The 11,592-nt window shown below is 37.9% G+C and overlaps 1 protein-coding gene across 1 annotated transcript; it reads left to right on the forward strand.

The window, feature by feature from the left end:
- Positions 1-3,643: 3,643 nt before the first annotated feature.
- Positions 3,644-10,977, forward strand: LOC137652899 (uncharacterized). Its single transcript, XM_068386298.1, has 2 exons — positions 3,644-7,379; positions 8,935-10,977. The coding sequence occupies exon 1, from the start codon at positions 4,202-4,204 to the stop codon at positions 7,349-7,351; it is 3,150 nt and encodes a 1,049-aa protein (XP_068242399.1). The 5' UTR covers positions 3,644-4,201; the 3' UTR covers positions 7,352-7,379; positions 8,935-10,977.
- The last annotated feature ends 615 nt before the right edge of the window (positions 10,978-11,592 follow it).

Consider the following 11,592-nt stretch of genomic DNA (forward strand, 5'->3'; position numbering starts at 1 on the left):
ACTCCCACAGCTATTTCTGAGTACATACAGAATTTACAGTACACAAACACTATCTTCTTTTAATCAGAAAACACTTTCGTTCGCAGTACTAAAATTCCTTCAACGTTCAAATCAACCATACAGTAATTCCTTCTAACTCTGCTCTGAAAAACTCTAGATAGCAGCTAAGACATTCTTTCAGATTCACGCAGGTGAAGAAACATCCTCAAAACTCGCTATCATGGTCTTTCCCCGTATTCTTTTCAACCAGCCCGTTGACATCGTGTGACGTGTACATGCGGCTTTTAAGTTCTAAACTTAAGCCTCAACAAACTTCAGAGCCAGAAACTTCGCCGTCCGAGTAGCAGTTACAATCAGGTTGACTCTCCTCCCCACCACCATCTCCCGAAGTTTCATTCATAAATTCATCTCAAGGTTGTTAAGAGTTTTTTACCGCTTACACTACTTTCCTCGGGTAAGATTAAACCTGTTAGGACACCACAGTCCGTATTCGTGTTGGTATACAAAGAATCGTTGTACATGAGTCGATATTAATCGATCCTTTCCCATGAAAATATATGTAAAAAGTAGTCGTACGTCTGCCAGTAATGGCAGCGTAGGGCAGAGGAATGTTGAACGGTACCTTAGCCAAACCTCATGGTTCACTTGTCCTATTTTTATCTTGTTAATGTAATAAGCCAGTTCATTAAGTTTTCTTGAAATTTTAGATTATATATATATATATATATATATATATATATATATATATATATATATATATATATATATATATATATATATATATATATATATATATTTATATATATATATATATATATATATATATATATATATATATATATATATATATATATATATATTATTCCATTAAGCGTACGTGGTAATATTTCGAAGGACACAAACGCAGGTTCAGATATCGTAATTTAATCCAAATCTTCCACTTGCCAACCTTGTGGTCGTCATATAATGTGGTGATGCAATCATGGGCTAAACCTATAAGCGCTAGGAATGTTGTACGTGTCGTGCGTCAGCGTTCCGTTTTTATTCCAGTTTGCTCTGCTGATGCATTTTATCGTGTTCTGTTATTTATTTATTATTCAGCATGCACTTTACCCATTAAAAATAATAGAATGTTCACAATGTAGTCCTTCCCTTTCCAAACGATAACATGTAACAATTTTAGTAGCCTGTTTTCCAGATAATGTCATCAATCTTTGCTGCAGCATAGTCACAACAAACCAAATCCTTTGAGGGAAATATATTCCGCTACCTATGTGCCTTGGGAAGATATGGAACAGCTTTGGTATTACCCGTATATAAGAGACAATGGAATGTGTTGCTAGTGTATTGCTGAGAGAGAGAGAGAGAGAGAGAGAGAGAGAGAGAGAGAGAGAGAGAGAGAGAGAGAGAGAGAATGCGGACAGCATTAGGTCACCGAGATTGCCTGACTCATTCCTAGCCAGCTCTAGGAAATTACTATACCTACCTACTCCCCTCCTCCGCACTCCTCCGCTCCCCATTACAGCATTCCCCCACTTCCAATCAAAGCCGTTCCCAGGTCCCCACCACAGCCCTCCCTGTATGTCGCCTGTTTTATTTCTTTCCTCGTCAAGTTCCCATTTTATTACACATGCTTTTTTAAATACTACTGTATTTTAATCTATAATAATTTCTTGTTCCCCATGATATTTTGTTGATTTCATCACAGACCTTGAAAAAGCCCTACAAATAATTTTCCCTGCATCTTACTCCACACTCCGTGCAACATAAGGATGTGAAGAAATACAATGAAGAGATTGAACAACAGTGTTTCCTTCTCTAACAGGAATATGAAATTACTAAGAAGAAACTTCTTTGTTTCTATTTATGTCAACGAATATTGACTGCTCTCTCTCTCTCTCTCTCTCTCTCTCTCTCTCTCTCTCTCTCTCTCGTGACAAATTTAGAAAGGCGTTACAAAAACATTGAAGTGACTCATGGCATGAGGTCATATGAGGCTGAGTTAATGGATGATCTCTCTCTCTCTCTCTCTCTCTCTCTCTCTCTCTCTCTCTCTCTCTCTCTCTCTCTCTCCATATGCAATCAATAAAATCGTATATTTTCACACGTTCTTAAGGAATTAGTTACGACCGACTTTGAAATATATTTGTTGATATTAGGCCACTATAAATTTTTCATAGTTTTACCAAACGCTGTGTTATGGAACATTTTAAATGAGAGCTTTCTAATTTTTGTGAATAAAAAAAAACACGAGGGTATATATAAGAAAAATTATCACACTCCCATATATATATATATATATATATATATATATATATATAAATATATATATATATATATATATATATATATATATATATATATATATATATATATATATATATAATTTCTCTTCCTCCTGTTTTGTTAAAGTTTATATAGTTTATACAGGAAATATATATTTTAATGTTAATGTTCTTGAAATATTTTTTCCTTGTTTCCTTTCGTCACTGGGCTATTTTCCCCTGTTGGAGCCCCTGGGCTTATAGCATCCTACTTTTCCAATTATAATGATTATAATAATGATAATGATAATAATATATATATATATATATATATATATATATATATATATATATATATATATATATATATATATATATATATATATATATAATAATAATAACAGCAGCAACAACAACAACAATAATAATAATAATAATAATAATAATAATAATAATAATAATAACCTCTCTCTCTCTCTCTCTCTCTCTCTCTCTCTCTCTCTCTCTCTCTCTCTCTCTCTCTCTCTCTCTATATATATATATATATATATATATATATATATATATATATATATATATATATATATATATATGATGGGTGTGTGAAACGATGTTATTTGCTGTTTTACATTGTTTTTCGCCTAATATTGAACATGTCTATTTTCTGATGCAATATATATTGGATGAAACTTTCCATCATGAATATGATTACGTACACTATACAATAGTTCGATTTTATTATGACCGGGGTTAAAGAAAACTTAGAAAGTTTTGCTAGTGATAAATGCTGTTGCAGAAGATTTGATTGTTGAAACTGTTCATAACTGTAAATGTGGATGATCCCGGTTATAAAAAGTGAAGGTTTAAGATGTCCCTTAAAGATGTATAGTTTATTAACTAAAAATTCTCTCTCTCTCTCTCTCTCTCTCTCTCTCTCTCTCTCTCTCTCTCTCTCTCTCTCTCTCTCGTGTTCGTAGATTTGCAAGATACATTTTGATTTTGTGTGGAGAGAAGAGGAGAGCATTTTAAAATCCAGAATAGCGTCGTCTTATGATAATCCCGTTTCCACAGAAAATTAGAAGTACTGTATAGTAAAAGAATGTCAGTTTGAGGGTGCATTTCCTTCACAGAGCCGTCTGCCTGTGTGGGTGTGCCAAACACTCACCCGTGCTCTCAGTCATGTTTGTGCATGTGTATGTTAGTGCATGCCTGCTTGCTTGAACTGCCGAGTGCTACACAATTCGTAAAATAGTTCTATCTCTTACGTCTGGCACGGGGGACAGGAAGCACCGCCTCCTCGGTGATCTCCTTCACATGTGGCTTGCGTGCGTCATTTTTCACAAGATCTTGGACAGTAAACAAGCAGGTATCCAGTATGTAACGTGCTTCCCTTTTCACTACTGTCTATTATATACCGATGGGGTGGCTACCCCTCCTCAGTTTCATATTATATACTAAGCATCTTCGAGAACTGTTTGTGATCTGTCACTCCTGCGGGATTTTAATCAATATATCGTGGCTAGAGTGCCTCCTAACGACGTAGTAAAGAGAGAGGATTGGAAGAGAATACACGGGCATTCGTAGCTTAGCTATTGTGCCTCAGTCAATGAGTGTTGCTTAGTGACACACTGGACGTCGGCGTAAACATACAAGAGGAGTTCAGTCTTGCAACAGCAGTCGTAAGGTTAAGGTGTACTACGCTCCGCTGCCGGGAAGTCCCCTCCCCCCTCCCTATTTAGTTCGCATCACACTTATGGTGATAATCAGTGATCGATTCGATGAACTTAAAATTTTTATTTCCGAACTGGAGTGATGCAAAGTGACCCGTGCTGCGTTTTAATTCTTAAAAAAAATATACCGATTCATTGGAGTGCATAGTGATTATTGGGTGAATTTTTGACACCCTTACATATTTTTTTTTTCTTTTAGAATACCTAATGGTGTCCCGTGCTAAGGGGTCATCGAGTACCATGGCCTTACATTGTTCTCAAGCAAAGTTATGGGTGAGGACACACTATGAAAGGCACGAGGATGGTGTTGTGGCTAAATCGGTTATGTATAAACATTACGAAGATTATTGCCGGGAACTGGGACGTAACATAATGGAAACAAGTATATTTGGTCGTGTTGTTAAGTCAGTGTTCCCCGACGTAACCATTCGACGTTTGGGGGGTCGGGACAATTTGAAATATTATTATTGTGGTATTCAGGCTAAAGAGAACTCTCCCCATGCCATTGACAACGCCACCACCACTAGACCTAAGCGGCGATTACGAAAAAGAGAGGTAGTTACGGACAAGACGGATGTCCATCGATGTCTCTTGTGGTTGCACAAGAATTACTGCGCCTCCCACGATGCCTCCATCGTGAAGGCCGAAGTATACGATAGATATGTTTTGGAGTGCATAGCGGGCGCTGGCGAACCCTTGTCCATGCAGTACTTTGGCATGGTCATGACCCACGCTTTCCCACACACCACCAAGAGAAAATTGGGACCCAGAACTAATCAACAAAAATTCTACTTCGGAATTCAGGAAAGGCAGGCGCCCCTACCCCTAGACACAGTCCCACCAGAGCTTTTAAGTGTGGTTGACCTTATGTTTAACAACGGAAAACTCTGCTATCGAGAGGAACTTGACGGAGAGGACGACGAAGAAGATGACTGTGGGTGTCGAAGCCCTGTGTCAGATACCTCTGAAGGCTCACTCAGAGACGCCCACACGCCCCTCTCGGGTGAGCACTCTGCTCACGCCCACCATTACCATCATCTAGAAGTCTCATACATAAAAGATGAACCTGTGGATTACAGTTTGCAGCATCTAAAACTAAAGGATGAACCTTTAGATGAAGTAAATGTGAAAGATGAACCCTTAGACTTGCATATGGATCGTGGTGAGGTTCGAGGTGACATGGAGGCTGCCTGTTACATGGCTAGTCCGGAGAGGTCGCCCTCTGTAGCCACATCCATAAGTGGTTCTCCAAGCCCCTCAGTGAAGGACCAGAAAGCTAAAAAAATATATAAACCTAGATTTCACATTATATCTGATTACAATGATGAAACCAGTTGGAACAGTGAATCTGATCCAAATATGGACAAATATAATATTCAGTACTGTAACAATTCGTTGGAGTCTCAATGGGAAACTTTTTTACGAGATTGGCTGGTTCGGACGTTTGAAGAGTGTGATAGTGTGTGTGTGAACAGGGACCAGGTATATGCTTGTTATGAGAGTTTTTGTGAGATGCGTGCTACAACAGCCCTCCCACTTACCTATTTTGATGAGACAGTGTTGAAAGAGTTTCGCGGTGTGGGAACCATGATCCACCCCTCAGAGAAAACCTTCTATGAGGGCATTCGTGTCCAAATACATTCCGAACTTTATGGTCGCATTGAGGAACTTATTGATGGTGAACCCTGCAAGTGGCCACAACATTCCATGGAGTTGTCTCCTCCGAGAGGTGCTGCTCCCCGTGTTTCTCCCCTCACCCTGGAGGAGGATGATGGCTCTGAGGAACGCTATGCTGATAACTACCATGAAGGTGCTGATGAAGACTTACATTCCACACCTGAGGTCCTACGGGATGGCAAGTATTACTTGAGAATGTGGCTTACGGACAATTTTGAGTCTGTTCCTGATTCTTGTGTTTTAAAAGCTGAAGCTTACCGTCATTATGAGCAATATGCCAAAAGTATTAAGCAGCCACCGTTTGAGATGAATGTCTTTGGAAAAATTGTGCGTCAGGTATTTCCCAAGGTGTCAATCCGCAGATTGGGTGGTCGTGTTAAACCCCAGTACCACTATTGTGGAATTGCTGTGAAAAGCTCCAGTGCCCTCTTTCAGTTCATGAGTGGTAAGGATCCGGCTCAGCGATCTAGAAAAAAGGAAATTGCTACAGATAACAAGAGTGCTGAAATGGTTATTGAATGGCTGAGAAGTCAGTATGAGCCAGGCACTGACAGAATTATCATGAAAAGTGCTGTCTTTAGTAATTATTGTAACTATTGTAAAGTTACCAATGAAAATCCAGTAACACTCAATTATTTTGGGAAATTAGTGAAACATTGCTTTCCCAATGTGGAGGTTAGAAAGTGTGGAGGAAGAAGTGAACCAACATGGTATTACTTTGGCCTTGTACCAAGAGGAGGGGAGGGTGTTTCAGGATATTTTCCCCATGCTCATGACTCGCCAATTCATGGCCATGAAGACCTGGCTTCACGCGACCCCTCATCCATCCATGATATCCAAATGGCAGCATCATCAATGCCAGGTCATCACCATCGGTTGGGTCGTGGAGTCGAGACCCTACACCACTCTGTCTTGCCACCTCATAGCACTAGTCCCATTCCTATCTCCTTGGCAAAGGGAGTTACAGGGGCATCACCATTCTCCAACACACCCAATGATTCCTACAGTAGAGCATCCACGATGCTTCAGTCAGTGCTTCTTAATCCGCATGTTGGTCTTGCTCAATCTCCTTTCCTTAGCAGACATTCTCAATATCTCCAGTCTCCAAGAGACTCTTTATTAGATTCGTCCAGTCACAGGACACATCACCTCTCTTCAGACCATTCCACTGCCTCCCCAGCTGATCCCCATATATACCAGGAGTCCTTGTGTTCACAATCTCCTGCGGCAGAAAGCAGCAGCTTGCATGATATGAGAGGTCACCTGCAAGCCAGGTCACCCTACGAACCAGATGTACCCTCTGACAACATGTTTTCTAGATCTCCTGGAGACACATCTGCACAGTACTGCAGATCCCCCCATGAGGTAATGGAAGGAGTATGTAGATCACCAGGCGATGCTGGCCTTATTTCACACTCCCCAGGAGATACTCATCTTTTTTCACATTCACCCTTGGAACTTTGCTACCAGACATCAACTAAGCACCGTGCCAATATGGGTGGAGGAAGAATAGGCGTAGCTGGCGGAGGTCAGGTGGTGCCAGGGATAATCATTCCACATCACCAACTTCCAAGTATGGGCGAATCAGTTAGTTCCTCCAACTCTCAGAAGAGGCGTTCTGTTCATCTTCCACACGGGATGGAAGACTATGAAATGATCAGTGACATGCCGTTAGAATAACCTATAGAATTACCATGCATTTTCAAGGGTAAGTAAAGTACCTCATTTATGTGTCTATTGCAGTGTAACTCTTGTTTTTGAATTTATAGTTTTGTTTATTTAGTCTTGGAAGTAGCATCACTCAGTAAATGCAATCATTGCATTAATAGATTTTAACGTAATTGTTACACTTTTAATATTGCTCTTAGTTTCTATGTTCCAGACTAAAAGAATTTCCTTTTACATACAAAATTAGGTAGTAGGCTGTCCAAGGCACCAGCCACCCATTGAGATACTACTGGGAGAGAATTATAGGGTCCTTTGATCGTCCGGAGAGTACTATATTGAATCCTGCTCTCTGGTTACGGCTCATTTTCCTTATGCACACACACACACACACACACCCCGAATAGTCTGGTCTATTCTTTCCACATTCTCCTTTGTCCTCATGAAGCTGACCACACCAAGATTACCAAACAATTCTTCTTTACGGAAGTGGTTAACTACTGCATTATAATTGTGGAGTGGCTACTTTCCTCTTAGTAGTGCCTCTGTGCCATGGTCTTCCAATGTCTTGGGGTAGAGTTTTCTTGCTTGAGGGTACACTCGGGCACACTATTCTATCTTATTTCTCTTCGGCTTGTATTTTTTAAATATTTATTTTATGTTGCTACTATTCTTTAAAATGTTTTATTTTGTTGTTAATTCTCTTGTAGTTTATTTATTTCCTTTCTTCTCTGAGCTATTTTCCCTGTTGGAGCCCCGGGGCTTATAGCATCCTGCTTTTCCAACTTGTGTTGTAGCTTAGCAAGAAATAATAATAATAATATAGATAATATCCCTGTGCTCTTGTACAATGAAGTGCATATGTTTTAAATCTCTCTCTCTCTCTCTCTCTCTCTCTCTCTCTCTCTCGTGCATTATATTGTCATGAATACCCCCATCTCTTTAGTGCATCATATTATTATAAATACCCCCCTCTCTCTCTCATCATGTCATAAGTACCCCCTATCTCTTTCTAGTACACCATATTGTTATAAATACTCTCTCTCTCTCTCTCTCTCTCTCTCTCTCTCTCTCTCTCTCTTGTGCATCATATTGTTATAAATCTCTCTCTCTCTCTCTCTCTCTCTCTCTCTCTCTCAAGTCGGTGAACAATTCTTCTGAACCATCTTTAGGTGTAAACATTAAGGATGTCAGTGAAATACGGTGTATTTCCCCCTAGCTTTTAGATATATTCCTTCCATAATTCATAAAAGGTAATTTGTGTGATGAATTGAAACTTAGTGATATATTTTATTTTACTCTTGCCTGTCTTGCTGATTTCTTCATTTTTGTACATGGTTAACGAAATTTCGCAAGTCATCTCACTGTCGCACAAATATTAGTAGCCCCTGCCCTTGACTTGTTTAACTACATTCTCTCTCTCTCTCTCTCTCTCTCTCTCTCTCTCTCTCTCTCTCTCTCTCTCTCTCTCTCTCTCTCTCTCTCTGTCCGAACTGTTTAGAATCTTTATTATGGCCAGTACTGTTGTTTGCATTGATACATATAACTGAGTATTTTTTTATATTTATTTTCAGTAACGTTTTCCTCTTTCTTTTCAGATTCGGCTGTGATATTATTATGATGTGCATGTATAGTTGTGTCTCCGTTCGGGCAATCTGTGGACACTTTTCGTCGGCAAGTGTTGAGCCATGTTTCCTTCCTTGAGAGAGCTGGGCCTCTACTGAGCTCTCCTCCCTCAGCCCTCTGCCTGGAGCCTCTAGCAGAAATTGTCAACAACACAGCTGAAGGAGCATCAGGTGTCAAACCAAAACTTCTTTCAGCTTCTGAGAGCATTCGTCATGCCAAGAGTTTCTTTTTTTGACACTCCTATTTGAAGCTCAAATCTTCCTCGAGATTAGTATAAGCTGGGAAGGATTGTATATAATTAGGAGAGAGACAAGGAAATGCCACAGTTGAGAAGAAATTGATACAAGCCATTATTCTGAAGAATTTTTGTCCATTTAAAAGCTTCACCCAAGAAAATTCATGACCAATAATTAATCGTATCGATATTTTTTCCTCCTCCTTGCACTTCCCTTAGTCTTAAAAATACACTGGTTTTATGCATATTAAATGTGTTCTAATTTTTTTTATTGAAAATAATTGAGAAAATTTTTATGTTCTGGATTACTTGTGGGACATTTCTGGTGTATAGAGAAGCTGTAATTTTTTTGTAATATCACTTGTAATTGATGACATTCACCTCGTTATTTTTCCTGACACAGGATTTCAACAGTGAGGGGGTGTGTATTATGTGATTGTACTTCAAAATGTTATTGTCACAGCAAAGGCAAGTTCGTGAATTTTCCATGTGGATTGACCTCTGCATTTGTAGTCGCCCCTTCTCCCTCGAACTTTTCATAAATTCTTTCCTCTGCAACCCCCCACCTCCCCCAAGTGGCACAAATTCCTGTCTTATAAAGTGGTGCTAAAAAGAGAAAGAAAAGTCATGTAGGACAAATAAACGCCTCCATGATATATTTTTATGGGTATTTTATATATTTTTGTTAGTAGGGAGCTTGTATGATTATTAATATTTCCTATTCTACCTTCTTTGTGGCTAGTCGGTAGATGATCCCTAATATTTACTGTGTTTTAAATTAAAAGATGCACGTCAACAATGGAAGTATGAGTTTTTTACTCTATATATATATATATATATATATATATATATATATATATATATATATATATATATATATATATATATATATATATATATATATATATATATATATATATATATATATAAAATATTTGGCACATTTTATTAACTCTGTTATCTGTTGATGACAGAGGAGTTATCGTGAGAAAGACTTGAAAGTCTTCAGGATATTTATTTGTGTGTATTGTCTTCCTCGATATTCCATTTACGGTTCTTCCCTAATCATACTTCATTGTATTGTTACATTCTCATTATCACAATGAATCTTGTTATATAATTTTATTTGTACATCAAAGACGTCTCTCTCTCTCTCTCTCTCTCTCTCTCTCTCTCTCTCTCTCTCTCTCTCTCTCTCTCTCTCTCATTGGCATTATCGTTGAAAACAACCAAGTACAGTACTCTCTATTGTAAATTTTTATTTTTATTGTATCCATTTTCAGCTTTCTTGTTTCAACTCTTGTGAGTATTTAAAGCTATGCTCACTTAGATATTCCATCGTGTTTATCTCTGATGCTTGTTTATCTTTGGGCAAAATTAACTGAATTCGTCGTGCAAGTAATAGGTGTATTTTAATTAATAATTATTATTATTATTATTATTATTATTATTATTATTATTAATTTTCCTACACGCACTGACTGAATGCCACATTAGTTGATTTAGATTGCTCAAGAAGCATAATATAAAGAATCCTCATACATGTCTCCTCAAGCAAATGTACTTGATAATCCAAATCGTTGGTTACTCAGTAATTATCTCATATAATTTAAGTTGCCTTTTCCTTGGGGAACTGTTTTCTGTTTGTTTGTAAAACCAGCGTTCGAACTCTAGAAGCCTCGCACCTGGAATTAAACTTGATACGTTTCCACTCCTTGTTATGTTACTCCCTCACCTCCACTCACGGAAGTAATGCGCAACGGTCGCTTTCTTCCGTTTTCTCCTATCATATCATTATTGTCTTAATTTTGAACTGCTAACCAAAGGTCCAAAGCTCCAAATTGGATAAATACAATAAAACCTCACATATTAATAAGTTGAGTTAAAGTTTATATATAAATATAAAAAGGCAATGTTAACACAAGGTTTCCAATTAACATTTAAAGATATATTGTTCATGTTTGTTATTTTTAATCCAGAATTCTTAGTTGTGCTATTAAATGTAATATAGACGATGTTACGCTACTTTTTTATTTATTTTATTTATTGATGTTCTATTAATTGATTGTAGTTTTATACAAATCCAGATTTTCCAAATACAGGAAGTAAGGTATAAACATGTGTTTTCCTCTTCTACCTCATCAGTTTTCTATATGGTGACTTATCATGTGCCACATTTTGTAATGCTCGGCGTCGTATGGTGTTAGTCATTTAGAAGGTACATGATTTACATTCAATATTGAAGCCATTTCCCGGAAACTGGAATTCTAATGTTACGAGTTAATAAAATAAGTAAAATATCACGCCTAAAGAAAAATTGGAAAGTAACATGACATGATAGTATTAAAAAAAAAGGCAAACGAATAAGAAAGACTGCAGGGTTTAAAGTTAAAAA

Source organism: Palaemon carinicauda, chromosome 1 (assembly GCF_036898095.1).
Source record: "Palaemon carinicauda isolate YSFRI2023 chromosome 1, ASM3689809v2, whole genome shotgun sequence".
NCBI lineage: Eukaryota > Metazoa > Arthropoda > Malacostraca > Decapoda > Palaemonidae > Palaemon > Palaemon carinicauda.